The 16,144-nt window shown below is 35.8% G+C and overlaps 1 protein-coding gene across 7 annotated transcripts in view; it reads left to right on the top strand.

Annotated features, from left to right (window-relative positions):
• Positions 1–16,144, top strand: part of NF1 (neurofibromin 1) — a 252,514-nt gene that overhangs the window by 102,161 nt on the left and 134,209 nt on the right. For 6 of the 7 annotated variants that reach the window (XM_059149027.1, XM_059149025.1, XM_059149024.1 and 3 more), the window contains 7 exons: positions 334–447; positions 6,170–6,249; positions 7,706–7,829; positions 9,164–9,325; positions 10,270–10,519; positions 11,063–11,136; positions 11,392–11,475. In XM_059149027.1, coding sequence (XP_059005010.1) covers positions 334–447; positions 6,170–6,249; positions 7,706–7,829; positions 9,164–9,325; positions 10,270–10,519; positions 11,063–11,136; positions 11,392–11,475 — 888 coding nt within the window. The remainder of the gene's footprint in view (positions 1–333; positions 448–6,169; positions 6,250–7,705; positions 7,830–9,163; positions 9,326–10,269; positions 10,520–11,062; positions 11,137–11,391; positions 11,476–16,144) is intronic. The other variant, XM_059149021.1, reaches the window with a different exon arrangement.

Below are 16,144 nucleotides of genomic sequence, written 5' to 3'. Positions count from 1 at the left end.
TTACCCCACTGAGCCACCCAGGCGCCTGATTAAGTGAATTCTTAACAAAAACAATTTGGACTTAAAAAAAAAAGTTCCACAATTACTGTATTTTATTGAGCTGTGATTTACATACCATAAAATTCACTGTTTTAAAGTGTACTATTCATTGGTCTTTAGTATATTTACAAGATTGTGCAGCATCACCACTATGTAATTCTAGAATATTTTTATCACTCTAAAAATTGTAGTGTGTGTACCCATTGTAGATATTCTCCATTTTCTTTTCTCTCTCGCTCCTGTCAGGTAAAAGATACAGTTTTTTTTTAAAAGAACTTGCTTTTTTCTTTGCAGAATCCAAGAAAACAGGGGCCTGAGACCCAAGGCAGTACAGCGGAGTTAATAACAGGGCTTGTCCAGCTGGTCCCTCAGTCCCACATGCCAGAGATTGCTCAGGAAGCAATGGAGGTGAGGGGAGATGAATTCTGGGCTCTTGAAGAAAAGGTGGTAACTATGTACATTCTTCATGTTTTCTTTGTTTGTGGTTTCTATGAGTGATAGAAGTCATTTCTGAACATCTGTTTGTCAGAGATGACATTTCTATCTGGCAGTGGAATGTTTCTGTCTGTATGCTGTTCTGTGAACTCTATGGATAAAGAAGGGGTTTACTTTATTTATATCTCAGGTGGCAGAAATATTGTGCAAATTCTGAAAATATAAAACCTCAAAATTTTCTGATTACAGTTGACTTTTTAGAGTTTTAAAAATATATATTGAGGGGCGCCTGGGTGGCTCAGTGGGTTAAAAGCCTCTGCCTTCGGCTCAGGTCATGATCCCAGGGTCCTGGGATTGAGCCCCGCATCAGGCTCTCTGCTCAGCAGGGAGCCTGCTTCCCTTCCTCTCTCTGCCTGCCCGTGATCTCTGTCTGTCAAATAAATAAATAAAAATAAAATCTTTAAAAAAAAAAAAAATATATATATATATATAAATATATATATATATAATTTTAAATAGGGATCTAATTCACATACCATAAAGTTTACTCTTTTTTTTAAAAAATATTTTATTTATTTATTTGACAGAGAGAGAGATCACAAGTAGGCAGAGAGGCAGGCAGAGAGAGAGAGGAGGAAGCAGGCTCCCTGCTGAGCAGAGAGCCCCATGCGGAACTCGATCCCAGGACCCTGAGATCATGACCTGAGCCAAAGGCAGCGGCTTAACCCACTGAGCCACCCAGGCGCCCCTAAAGTTTACTCTTTTAAAGTGTACAGTTCAGGGGCACCTCGGTGGCTCTGCCTTCAGCTCAGGTGATGATCTCAGGGTCCTGGGATTGAGCCCCGCCTCGGGTTCTCTGCTCAGTGGGGAACCTCCTTCCCCCTTTCTCTCTGCCTACTTGTGATCTCTCTCTGTGTCAAATAAATAAATTAAATCTTTAAAAAAAAAGTGTACAGTTAAGGGTTTTTCAGTATATTCACAAGGTTGCGCAGCCATCACTGTCTAACCCTGAAACATTTTGTCACCCCATAATGAAACCCTGCCATTCTCCATTTCTTTCCACCCCAGCCACTGACCAACATTAATCTATTTTCTGTCTTTGTAGATTGGTTTATTGTAGTCAATTCATATAAATGGGATCATAAAATATGTGGCTTTTGTTTCTGGCTTCTTTTATTTAACTTGTTTTCAAGGTTCATCCATATTGTAGCATGTAACAATACTTGGTTGTTTTTTATTGCCAAATAATATTCTAGTGCATGCATATATGACATTTTGTTTATTCATCTGTTGATGGACATTTAGTATTGTTTCTGTTTTTTTGGCTATTATGAATAATAGTGCTATGAAAATTTGTATAAAAGTTTTTGTGTGGATGTATTTCTTAGGTATATATACCTACCAGTGGAATTGGTGGGTCTTATGGTAGCTAACTTTTAAAATGACCAAACTGTTTTCCAAAGTGACTGTATCCTTTTCTCTTCCCATCAGCAGTGTATGTGTGTTCTGTTTCTCCATTCTTGCCAACACTTATCATTGTCTGTCTGTTGGGTTATAGCCATCCTTGTGGGTGTGAATATGGTTGACTTAAAAAAAATTTTTATATATTGATTGCTAAATACAGATTTATGAAGTTTTAGAAATATAGGGTTATAAAATTTAAATCAATTTTATTGAGGTATAATTTACATATAATAGAGATCATAGAAGATTTAGAATATTTCTAGTCACCCTGGGATGTTCTCCTGTATCTTGTGCCCCAACTCCCTGTCTCAAAATATTACTGGTCTGATTTCTATCATAAATTAGTTTTGCCAGTTCTGCAAGTTCATATGAATGAAATCTTAGACTATGTATGTTTCTTCTGGCCTCCTTTACTCACAAGTTTTTGAGCTTCATCCATGATATTACATATGTTAATTCCTTTTTTTATTGTTGTTTTTTTATTGTTGATAAGTATTCTGTTGTTAATTAAATCACAGTTTATTCACCTGTTAGTAGTCAGTTAGGTGAACATATCCATCATTGTTGAAAGTTGTCTCAATGCTCCTTGTACTCCCTTCCTTCCTCTCTTCTTCCTTCCTTGCTCCCTTGCTTCCTCTGCAACTATCAGTTGTCTTTCTGTTATTGCAGGCTAACTTGCATTTTATGTAAGTGGAATTATAAAGTGTACTCTTTGTGTCTGTCTTCTTTAATTCTGCATACTTATTAATTCATCTATATTACTGCACATATAATGCTGTATAGTGTTCCATTTTGTGGCCATAGCACAATTTGTTTATTCATTTACTTGTTTAGATAGATATTTGTGTTGTTTCTAGTTTTTGGCTATTACAAATAAAACTAGGAATGTGTATGTACAGATTTGTACGTATGCCTACACATATGCTTTCATTTCTCTTGGCTGAATACCGAAGAGTATAAAAATCTTACTATGTGGCCTTTAGGAGAGACACAGCTTAAATATAAAGACACTGTGGGGTTGATAATTCAAGGATATTTCAACCACACAAACATGTACTCAGGAAAGCTGGAGTAATACACAAATACAGAGTTTAAAGCGGGAAGTACAACTGGAGATGAAGTGGGACATCTCATTACAAAGGTGCCCAGTCTACCAAGAAAATGAAACTCTGAACTTAAAAACAAAGCTTAAAATAAATAAAAATACATGAAGTAAAAGTATAGACAAGTCCAGTTTTTGTGACATACTTGAGCATATTTTTCTCAAGGTCTGGTAGAATAAACAAGCCAAAAAAAAAAAAAAGAAGATTTGAACAACGTGTTTATCAGATACGAACTATTTGACGTACTTAGAACATTGCACTCAGTGAATACTTTCTTTTCAAGTATGCATGGAACATTCAATATATCCTGAGCATTAAGTAAGTATCAACAAATTCTACAGGATTGAAATAATTCAGAATTTTTTTGCGACTACAGTGTAATTAAGCTAGAAGTCAGTAATAAAAAGCTATATGAAATAAATGATTATATCATGTTTTTATTCATACTCTGGTAAATTAGTACAACCACTGTTAAAAATTGTTTTGAGATACCTACAAAGTAAACGTATGACCTAGCAATTCTTTTCTTAGGTATGTATCCAATAGAAATGCATATGTGTGTTTACCGAAAGAAACATACAGAAAAATTAATAGTAGTATAATTTGTAATAGCACTCATCCCCCCCCCCCCAAAAAAAAAAGACTAGAAACAACTCAAGTATATCAACAATAGTAGATAAATAATTTTGGTTATATTTATTCCATTGACTAAAACAGTGAAAAAAGAATGAGCTGCTCCTGCTAAATGCAGAGCATGGATGAATCAGTATCACACGTGTAATGTTCAGTGAGAACAGCCAGACACAAAAGAGAACATACTATATGATTCCCTTTATATAAATAACAAACAGGTAGCAATAATCTATGGTGGTAGAAGTCAGTTCAGTGGCTACCTTTGTCAAGCACTAATGATTAAAGGGAATATGAAAAGGGCTTCTAGGCTGACAGTGTTGATCTGGGTAATGGTTACATGGAATTATGTACATTTGTAGAAATTCTTTGAGCTATATACTTAAAAGATATACTTTATTGTTTGTACTTTGTATTGCATTTTACAAAAAATGTTTTAGAATTCATTGTTTCACTCATTGCTTTTATTTATGTACTGTTCAACCTATAAATTGCATTCTTTTTGGAAGGCTGTTTGACAGTATTTAGCAGAAATTGGGGAAATACCCCCTTTTGTTGTCCAAATAATTCCATACCTGTAATTTTTTTTCATCCTGTGAATACAATTCTAAAGGGAAAGGTACACACACATGCGCGCACACACACATGCTTAATGCTCTGATTTATAATGACAGAATAGTAGAGAATTCAAAGTATTCACTAGTAAGAAAACAGGTTAATATTTAGTGACAGAATGATATTTCAACTTGCTGAATTAAACATCCATTAATACATGCAGATCACAGGGCACCATGATCCTAGTCCCGGGATCGAGCTCCACATTGGGCTCCTTGCTCAGTGGAGAGCCTGCTTCTCCTTCTCCCTCTGCCTGCCGCTATCCCTGCTTGTACTTGCTCTGTCTTGCTATGTCTTTCTCTCTGTCAGATGAATAAAGGAAATCTTCGAAAAAACCCCATGCAGATCACGTGGCAGTATGAAAGAATGTTTATGAAATGTCAAATGACTATTTGCAGCTTTGTTTGCAGCTTTGTTAAAATACATGTGAAGGGGCACCTTGGTGGCTCAGTTGGTTAAGTGACTGCCTTCGGCTCCCGTCATGATCCTGGCTCAGTGGGGAGTCTGCTTCTCCCTCTGACTCTCCCCTCTCTCGAGCTCTCTCTCTCAAATAAATAAATAAAACCTTAAAAAATATATGTGGAACACAAATGGAAGGGAACATAACAAGGAAAGCAATCGTATTAAGGTGGGGAAAAGGCAAACACATTGTCTTTATGTTAAAAAAGTGTTTCTTCAAATGTAACTATAGAGAATTTGCTACTTAAAGGTAAATTGTACTGTTTTTATGCAATAGTGACAATTGAATATAAATTTGTGTTGTTTTCTCCTTGGCATGAGAGCTACCAACTATAATTTTTGAAGATTTTCACAATGAATTGAAGTTTTCATGATACATTAAAAGTAATTACAATAAAAGTGTTTGAAATAAGATAATATAGGTCTGGTCTTTATATCATTTGTAAGGTTTAGCATTATAAAGTGGTCTAAGTTTAGACATTTATATATCTTTTACTAATGTAAGGCAGATTATCAGTGCAAATATTAGCATTTTATGCACTTGATTTACTGTTAAGAGAAGAAGAAATCAGTTCTCATTATTTGTTCCAAATAGCATTTTATTGGAGTTTTAATAAACGGCTTTAAAGGGGAGTAAAGCATCACCAAATATATTGACCAACGACCGAGAAGAATATGCACAGCTCAGTAGTGTCCTTCTGGGGCATCACCGTGGAATTGGAGTTAGGATAGGGGAGGTTTCAGGGAAGAGTCTAGTTTTACACTTTTTATGTTGACAATTTTAAATAGTGATTTTGCATGTTGTATATTTTAAGTAAATTATTTAATTCCTGTTAATGTTTTACAAACCAAATTCCAACTTCAATTCTGTTGTCAATTGGAATATTTTAGAATGAATAATCTGCTATGCAGTGTGAACCTGTTTTGCTCTCCTCTTTCTCTTGTTTTTGGAAATAATTGATCTTTAATGTTCCAAAAGGATTTGTGATGAGCACGATAACTTCAACTTTGTCTTTTGGGTTTGAAGTAAAACACTGTTGTGCTCATTAATTTTGGTGAGCTCTCCTTATTTAGGGATTAATTTTTTATTCTATTGGGTTCTTTGACACAGACAGAAATTACTTAGTTTGTGTCATAAAGCAGTTTTTACATGTATCTATTGCTCCTCCGAATTCATCATTTAACTGTATCCATGTATGCCATTTAAAGTAGGAATAATAAGAATGCAAATTATTCGATTCTACATTTATTATTCCCTAGAGATTTGGGTTTTCAGAGTTTTTTTTCTCTTTTGCTTTATACTATGTGTTAGAGCTGCAATTAAATAACCAGCTTTGTTAGCATTTATAAGATAAATACTCCAGTGTTCCATCTACCAAAAAACTTTTGGTTAGCTCTTCTCTCTCTTTTTTAAAAAAATTTAGGCTCTGCTGGTTCTTCATCAGTTAGACAGCATTGATTTATGGAATCCTGATGCTCCGGTGGAAACATTCTGGGAAATTAGGTATATGTACTTTTATTTTTAAATTAAATTTAAAACTTTATTTTATATTTATTTTTTGTGTTTAGATATTAACTCTCTAGTACTTGCTTTATTGTAAAACTTTGTTTATAGAGGTTTTATGGTTTTGTATTTTATTATGCTAAATTTTATTACCCAGCTGTAAGTACTGTTACTTGGTGTATTCTCTTCTGTTTCAGATTTCTATGTAGTTACAACTGTTCTAAATTGTTGATTACAATTATAAGCTTAGAGTGTTAAAATTTTGTAATCTTAATAGTTTGTTTTTAAGATTATGGTCTTTTTATTAATTTCCCATGATACCAGTGATTGTGATAGGTGAATTAATGGTGAACATCTGCCTTAGTAGGTAAAAATATTTATAGAATTTTGTAGTTTATTTCCTGCTTATATAAATTATTATCTTTTAAAGAGTTCAAAGGCAGCATATTGAGAAAAATGGGAATATGTAAGTTTCCGGTTTTGTCATTATCTACCCTCATGGAAGTGGGTGCACTAAGTCACCTGGCAGCTGAGTTAAATCCTACACATAGAAAGTGTTCTTTGATAGTAATGTAATATGAATCACATAAGTGATTTAAAATTTTCTAGTTGCCACATTACAGAGAATAAACAGGTAATATTAATTTTAATAATATTTTAACTCCAGTACATATATTTAGAAGTTATTTTAATATGTAATCAGTATAAAAGTTATTGATATGTTTTACATTATTTTTTCCATTAAGTCTTCAAATTTTGGTTGCATTTCACACTTACAGCACATCTCTGTTTGGGCAAGTTGCATTTCCTATGCTCGGTAGCCACAGGTAGCTAACTAGTTGCTGCTGTGTTGGACATTGTGGCTGTAGAGTAGGGATCAGCAAATTTTTTCTCTAAAAGTTTGGGTCATAAATATTGTAGGGTTGGTGGGTCAGATAGTCTCTGTCAGAACTATTCAGTTCCACTGTTAGAGCATGAAAGTAGCTGGAGACGACAAGTAAGTGAATGGTATGGCCATGATCCACTAACACTTTATTTACAAAAGCAGATAAGGACTGGATTTGGCCTATAGGCAGTTGTTTGCAGAAACCTGCTGTAGAGAACTGGGTTTATACACAGTCTTTGCTGTGCATGTCGTCTGTCATTTCTTCTTGAGTCTTGTGCAGAGATGGAACGTGTGGTTTAAACAATTGGGAGTTTGCAGGGGGTTAGAAGATTTAGAATTATTTGCTTTTTTTTTTTTTTTTTTTAAATGTAGTCTGTAATGTAATGTAGACTTACTCTCTTTGATTATTGTGCTGTTAACATTTTGATAACCATTTCTCTAAAACAAATCCCAACTTCTCTAAACTTGTATCCGTTGTGAGAGAATGTCATTCTTAGGTACTGATTAGCTCTCTGTGTGTGAGGTTATTTATTGATGATACTGATAATGATGAACTTTATGTTTTTGCAGCTCTCAAATGCTTTTTTACATCTGTAAGAAATTAACTAGCCATCAAATGCTTAGTAGCACAGAAATTCTCAAATGGTTGCGGGAAATTTTGATCTGCAGGAATAAATTTCTTCTTAAAAATAAGGTAAGCAAAAGGACATCTTTAAAATTTAAGAATATTTGGGGGTAATGGGAATAGATTAAGGAAATGTATGTTATCCAAATTAAGTCCTACTTTAGCTCTTCCTGCCTGCAGAGTCTTCAAAGGAAATACTTGTGCCAGAAGATGATGGATGAAAGTCAACATTTTATAAATTATTCTGAGCCTTCGTCCTTTAAGTTGCAATCCTGATAAATTCTAGTTGAGTTAAGCAGGACTTTATGGGGTCTCAGTCTAGAAGGAGTTGGGCTGCTATAACCAAATTAGGTTGAGAAACATATTCCATCTTAAGTTTGTGCATAAGACTTAAATCTTATGGCTTAGGCTAGTCCAGAGAATGTTAATGTATCAAACTGAAGGGAAGAGGTTGAGGGTGTTTAATCTAAGTTTGTTTATATTCCTGCCAGAACAGTTTCATCTCTTCGAATATTTAAGTATTCTCTAGGGTTGAGTGAAAAGTTTTGATTCCTGCTGTTGAAACATAGGGACAGGGTTTTAAGGGGCTGGAGGAGTGCCTTTCATTTCTTTTAACATAAAGTTTCTATAGTCAGTTAAAATTTTTTTCTATTATGTCATAATTTTTGAGTACTTGATCCAATAAATTTTTATCCATTTCTAGAATCATAGCTACAAAAAAACTTTAACGTATTAAAGACATGCTTTTCAGTGTACCATGCAGCTTGTTAAATTTTTTGTTTACAAATGGACTAATGGTGAATTGGTATCTGGGTGGACTTGTCTGTGGTTTAATTCTCCAGAGTATAAGCATTAGTAACCCAGTAATCAATCTGGAGGAGTCTGGTCAACAAAGTTACCCTTGCAGCATACTTGGCATACACACCAGTGTTAGTTACTGGTCCATAGAAACTTAATCTCAAAAGAGTCAACTTCCATGTCAGGATATGACATGGCACAGGATAAAATCTTCTGAGAGAAAATCTTTGTCATTTATCCTGAGAAGTACATTACATTTTTCATATGGTAGATTTACGTTATTGATGTTTTACTTCTGTCCATGTTAGATCTAGAAATGTTAATTTTGCATTTCTATAATATGTTGTTTCTGATGCTTTGAAGGGTGAATATTTAAGAGGAATTTCAAAGACATTGAACCAACATTACTTGTACCACTGGGTTTCTTGAACAAACATTACTTGTACCACTGGGTTTCTAGTGCATAATCTCAAGGTGTAAGGGGTAGGAGTTGGAAATGGGAGATTTTCCAGGATAGTCTCAAACAGGAAGACAGCTCGTGTTATGTGTTTATTTTTCTTGGTTATCAGTGCTTCAGAAAGGCTTACTTATTTTTTTCTTTTTAGCAGGCAGATAGAAGTTCCTGTCACTTTCTGTTCCTTTATGGGGTTGGATGTGATGTACCTTCCAGTGGAACTACTGGTCAGATGTCCATGAATCATGAAGAATTACTACCTTCTTGTACTCCTGGAGCCTCTCTTCGGAAGGGAAAAGGAAATTCATCCATGGTAAGCAGCTTCTTTTGTAGACCAAACCTTTTTTTTTTTTTTTTTTAAATAGTATCTTTATTTTTAAAAACACTATTTCTGGCATTTAGTGTGCAGCTCTCAATCTAGAGAGTACATTCTTTAATCTTCATTAGTGGAGATGAGTATCAGTTTGCTTTTTTCATGGGACGGTCAGCAGTATGCATTCACAGCCTTGTTGTAGGGTGGTTAGGTTAGTTTTCCTGATGGTTGCCATTGTGCACTCTGCAGGAACCTTGATTATATTGATATTCCATGGAAGATTTTGCTGGTCCACCTTACCAATGGCATTATATTGTTAGATTTGAAAGCCAAAGCTTTTTTATCCCTAATTTTCAATATAACCTTCTGTTGAGGACAAAACAGCAATTAAGCAGTAGGGTTTACTATTGTCTGTGTTAACATGGAATTTATATTCATTTTGTAAATGAGGATTCTTTTGGGAGTGTGTAATCCAGAATCAAGTATACCTTCCACAACAATATTTAGTTCTTGTTTGTGCCCTCGTTTTAGTCCTTGTTCTAGTGTACTTTATTTCTTCCCTCCAGTAGGTAGATAGAATTTCTTAATTACTTCCTTTGTCACTTATAATTGAGTTGGAAGTGCATTGCATTTTTCATTCTGTAGAGTTATGCTATGGGTGCTTTACTTGTGTTTGTGTTGGCTTAATCTGCATTCCTAGAATCTGGAATAGGATAATTTGATTTGAAATTGGACAAATAGTATTGAGATGTTTGTCCAAATAATCTCATCTCTCATTCATACAAGATATTTAGGGATTTAAAAATTGCTGTCATGATTGCAGGAAAGCTTTTGTGGGGTATTGTATGCAGGCATACATGGTACACAGTGCGTTGCATTGTTGGATTATGTAAATAAAATTGCCTGGGTTGCCAACATAATGCCTCCCATCCCCACCATCCCAGGATAGTGCAGCAGGGTGCAGCGGCACCCCGCCAATCTGCCGACAGGCTCAGACTAAACTCGAAGTGGCCCTGTACATGTTCCTATGGAGCCCTGACACTGAAGCTGTTCTGGTGGCCATGTCCTGTTTCCGCCACCTCTGCGAGGAAGCGGATATCCGATGTGGGGTGGACGAGGTGTCGGTGCACAACTTCTTGCCCAACTATAACACGTTTATGGAATTTGCCTCTGTCAGCAATATGATGTCAACAGGTAAATGTGGATAATGTTCCCTGCCCCCCACTCTGTTTGCCTTGAATCGTAAGAGATCTGATTGTGCTAGGAATGTAGGAACTACTTTGTAAACTTACAGGTTCATTCAAATAGCTAACCTGAAATCCTTTTCTACACAAGATAGGGTGAAAGTAAATAGCATTTGAAATAAATTGTTGACTTCTCACTGCGGTTTTAATATGCAGTACATTTGTTTAAAAACTGCTGTCAAGTTTTTTAAAAATTGCTGTCAGTTACAAATTTTAGAATTTATGGTGGCTGAACCTATATATAGTGAAGTTTAAACACTGGCGCTTAGTTGGAGTAAACATAGGTAGGAATAGCTATTTTATGCTGTGGACATTGTAGAGTCCAAGTTAATTACCTTTCCTGTGAAGCTGACAGAAGGAAGTGTTCATCTTTATCATTGGAAGCATTCATTCCCCTCCTCCTCCTCTGCCTTATGGGTTGGGCTTGCCGGGTGCTCCCTTGGCAAGCAGGGCTGTAAGTGCAATAAGTTGATTTGCTGTTGTCTTTGCTTAGGAAGAGCAGCACTTCAGAAAAGAGTGATGGCACTACTAAGGCGCATTGAGCATCCCACTGCAGGAAACACTGAGGTATGCCCTTAGCAACAGAAACAGCCCTCCCAGACCCCCACTGTCAAATGTAGAAGCCTCATGTCATGTGTGTGTGACCAGAATAGCTTTTGAAGCATATCTAAGATCTGTGCCTATTACAAGTAGGACGTTAAAATATGTACCAAGTTTGTATACTATACATACACATATATGTATATATATAACATCTACCTGCTGATTGATTTTTAGTTCTAGGTTTAGAGTTGTTTTCAGTGGTAATTGCCTTCATTTTAGGCTTGGGAAGATACACATACAAAGTGGGAACAAGCTACAAAACTAATCCTCAACTACCCAAAAGCTAAAATGGAAGATGGCCAGGTGAGTTTGTAAAGTTGATTTTTGTCTTTTAATCAATCTGCTTAGACATATGTATTTCACTTCAATAATCTTTTGGGTCACTGTTTAGTATAATGTGTGTCTAGTTGTCGTAAGACTGTTATGTAGTTGTGGTTCATCTAAAACTACACTGTTATGGTAGCCACTAGTCATGTGTGGCTATTTAAATTTGAATGAAAATTTAAATCCATTAAAATTAAATACAGTTAAAATTCAGTTTCTCAGTCATACAGTAGCCACATTTCAAGGACTCCTTAGCCACATGTGACAATTTACTACTGTATTGGACAGCACAGATATTGCCATTTTTGCAGAAATAATGGCCAGCACAAGCTAGAGATGATTTATGGCAGAGACCGTTCCTTTACCCTTTTTCCTTCTCTTTTTCCATCCAAGTATCTCATAGAATTTTCAGGAAAGGGATGACAAAGGTAGAGAAAATAAATTAAAATTCAAACAATACATTTTACTATTTTGTTAGGTATCCTAATTAAAGGAGCTGGTGGGCAGAATATTGAACCCACAGATTAAGTGAAATTTAAAAACTTAGACATTCCATTCAACTATTTTCATCTGTTACCCCAGAAATTAATAATTAATTGGCATTTGTGTATAATTGATTTGTAATGGCCATATATTGCTCTCATTATTTTATTTTATTTTTCAAAAGATTTTTATTTGTCAGAGAGAGAGAAAGAGAAAGAGCACAAGCAGGAGGAGTGGCAGGCAGAGGAAGAAGCAGGTTCCCTGCTGAGCAGGGAACCCAATTTGGGAGTCAGTCCCAGAACCCAAGGATCATGACCTGAGCCAAAGGCAGATCCCTTAATCGACTGAACCATCCAGGCATCCCTATTCCTCTCATTATAATTAGATGTTTCAGAAAAACTCGTTACCCTCCCATTGCTTTTTTCTTGTCATGCTTAATTAGAACAAGGAAAAAAAGTTATGTTTTTGTACAGCAAAAATATGTACCTAATGTCATTTGGAGAGGACATGTGACCTTAGGACGAAAGCTTTTTTTTGGGGTATAACTGTTTTATTGAGATATAATTTACATACCATTCAGTTCACCTATTTAAAATGTACTGTTACTTTCTGCCACCTTTCTGTGCCGCTTTAATGGTATGCATGAACATCCTGATTTCAAGAGCATCGACAGTGCTGAAAAGAGAGGCGGACTCATGTTCTTATTAGGCAATGTTCCACAGTCATCATCTGGTTTCTGACTGTGATGATGAAGCATGATTACATAGTGAATTTGAAATCATGGATGATCACGGAGCTGGGAAGATTTGTTGTGAGCCTCACAGGCAGGTGTTAAACAACTGTGGAGTGATCAGTCCTAGATTTGATTTACAACTGAAAATCTAGAAGAACAGCAGAAAAATCTGCTTCCAACCTGCTAGCTTGGTTGCATTGTACTGATACCAACAACCTCAGCTGGCATCATAGACCATGGAGCAAGACAAAAACAAAGTATATTCATGAAGTTGTACAACCATCACCCTAGTTTTAAAAAACGCCATACCCCCATACCCATGAGCTATCATTCCCTAATCTCCCTCCCCACTCCCCCACCCCCCACCCCCTGACCCTAGGGAACCACCAGTCTTTTTGTAGATTTGCCTGTTCTGGGCATTTCACCCAATATGACTTTTTTTTCACTTGGCATAATGTTTGCAAAATTTGTTCATGTGAGTCAAAGCTTTTTAAAAGAAGTTTGATATTCTGGGTTGGTATATTAATCTATGACAAAAAATATATTAGTGGCTCTTAAAAAACATATATGGTAATCTTGGGTTTGGACTTTATTTTTTTACTGGAATGTAACATACATATAAAAACTTGTATAAATCTAAGTGACAGTTCACAATAGTAGGAAGTGAACATACCTGTGCAGCCAGTACCCACATCAAGAAACAAGTCAACACTGGGTTACCTTGGGTGCCTCAGTTGGTTTAGTGTCTGCCTTCACCTCAGGTCATGATCCCAGTGTCCTGGGATTGAGCCTCAAATTGGGCTCCCTGCTCAGTGGGGAATCCTGCTTCTCCCTCTCCTTTTGCCCTTCCCCCTGCTCATGTGTGCTCTCTTTCTTTTTCAAATAAATAAATAAAATCTTTAAAAGAAAATAAAAAGGAATAGATAATTACCAGCACATGGAAGCCTTTATTGTGCCCCTCTTCCAATAACTAGCAACCCAAGAGTAACCATTATGCTGACTACTACTAAATACAGTAGTTTTCTTATTTGTAAACTTGATATAAATTGAGTGCCAGAGACACAGTATCTTATATCTGGCTTCTTTGACTCAATATTGTGAGACTCATCCATACTCTTCTATACCACTGTTGTTCATTCACTGTTACTGCTCCAGGTATTTCATTCAACATGCAGTCCACCATGTAATTTTCCTTTCTACTCTCTTTGGGTATTAGATAGCTATACAAAGAATTTTAGTTATTTTGAGTGTTTCTGCTATGAATGTTCTTGAATGTGTCTTTTGATGACCATCTAGGTGTTTTTCTGTAAAGTACACACTTAACAGTGGAATTGCTAGGTAATAGTGTTTGCAGATACACATATAGGATATATTAATTGAGACAACAACTGCTTGAAAAGACTGGTGGTTTCACAAAGATTTTCAAAAGACAATATTTTTAAAGCAACTGCTATAGTATAGTACCTCTGTAAATGATAAAATGTCATCCAACCATTAAAAGCGTTTCTTTAACTGAAACTAATATGACAACTTCTATTAGCTAACTGGAATTAAATAAAAACTTGAAACAAAAAAAAGAAAAGCTTTCCTTTTAAAGAGTATGTGCCAAATGGATTCACTAAGAGAGATCTGTTAGTACTTTCTTATTCCTATCTGAACAGTTTGTCTATTGTGATTGTCATATTGGAGCCCTTTAAAGACCAAGAGCAGAGAGTAAAATATTGCATATACTTTTACTAATTCAATTAGGAAAAAAAATATTTTGAAGTACTTAACTATTCAGTAAAATTAGACATTAATATGAGGCCCGGGCAGAGATAAACTGAAAACATTATATTACTATAACATAACATAGTCGACTAATAACTGAATTCACTGTGCCAGAAAATGGAACATTATCAAGGGAAATGTAAAAATATACCAGTGGAAAAGACCCCAAAAGCAAGAAGTTTGTAGTTCATTTGAACCCCATTAAGAAGTATATAAATAAATAGCAGAATTCAAACTAGAGAAGAACACTGACCTTATTCTTTATGTACTGCTGAAGTCAAGACACAAAAGATCCACTCAGACGCAGGAAGAATGCCATTACCAAAATGTTTCTATTTCAGCTTAAGTTGAACTTAGCCTTTTTTAATGTATAATGTGACACAGTTCAAGAACATTTAGCTGTAATTTGAAAACAGTCATCACTGTTATGTTCCCAGAGGCAAGAAGAGAATAAGTATTATTGCTTCTTTTGGAGGAGATCTAATCAAGAGTGACAGAAAGTGCTGAATAAAGTGAGGCTGAGTAATAAATATGACCCTGTGAGAGAGAAGTCTTCAAACCTACTTTGAAAACAACAGTTACTAAAACATATGTTGATAATAGTACATTAAAGGCTGTAAATTCATCACACCTAGTCAATAAGAATATATGAAATGAATTTTGACTACCATGTAAAAAATTCCTCTTTATCTGTTTAAATTATCAAGGCAGCCTTCAGTGACTCTCATTTGAATCTGTCTGTAAACCAGCACACTAAGGAACAGAGAAGTTTCTCTGCCTCATTTTTCAGTCCTTCGGAAAGATAGAGTCATATCTTGAACTGTATCCCACAGAGTGTTTCCTTTCTTGCAAACGTTATCCAACTTAATGTCTGTTAGAGCCATTACTTATTGAACTGATGTTTATGAACTGCACTAAGATGTAAAGGGGATGCTAAATTGGGAAGATGTTGTTGGAGAAAAGATGTAGGTTCTGCATGTGAATTCATCTGAACTAGCTGCTCTTCACACCCAGATTCTTCATCAAAACCAGCCATGTTTTTTCTGATTTTGCACTGATCTGGGAGCTGCTGCAACTGACATCAACTGCATCAGCGTATCATCAACAATATGCCCATCCTGGTGGCAGTGATGGTGGTGGTAGTGATACCAGGACCAATACACTGTAGGCAGTTAACGGATTCATTCCCAGTAGTGTCCCTCAGAAAGTCGCCAGTGCGTGTGATACAAGATTCTTGACACGCTTGTACTGTATGAGCAGTGTTTATTCCCCCTGAAATATGCTCTGGGTCTGGAGAGTATGAATAAGCATCTAGCATTTGTATTTGATTATCTGCTGATGGCATTGATTCAGTGTTGAAAACCAGGTTCCTTCCTATTCTCTTGCTTGTCCCCCCACCCCTTTTTTTTTCCTGATGGGCCTTGGGAATCCCATAAGCAAATGCCTGCTTGATTTTCTAACTTTCTCTTCTGAAGATCTATACCTTTAGGAGGATTATGACCATTATTGTCATCTTCATCTTCATTAAGGGCTTTAATATTTGCAGTGTTGTCGTCGTCTTTTTTTTTTTTTTTTTTTGGAGTGCTAATAAAGCAAAGTTTAGTAAGTGGTAGTACAAAGCTCCCGAAGAGGGAGGGGACCTGAGACAGTTGCCCTTTGCAG

Source organism: Mustela lutreola, chromosome 15 (genome assembly GCF_030435805.1).
Source record: "Mustela lutreola isolate mMusLut2 chromosome 15, mMusLut2.pri, whole genome shotgun sequence".
Classification (NCBI taxonomy): domain Eukaryota; kingdom Metazoa; phylum Chordata; class Mammalia; order Carnivora; family Mustelidae; genus Mustela; species Mustela lutreola.
Note: the sequence above shows the minus strand (reverse complement) of the source record. Positions and strands in the feature narration are given on the sequence as shown.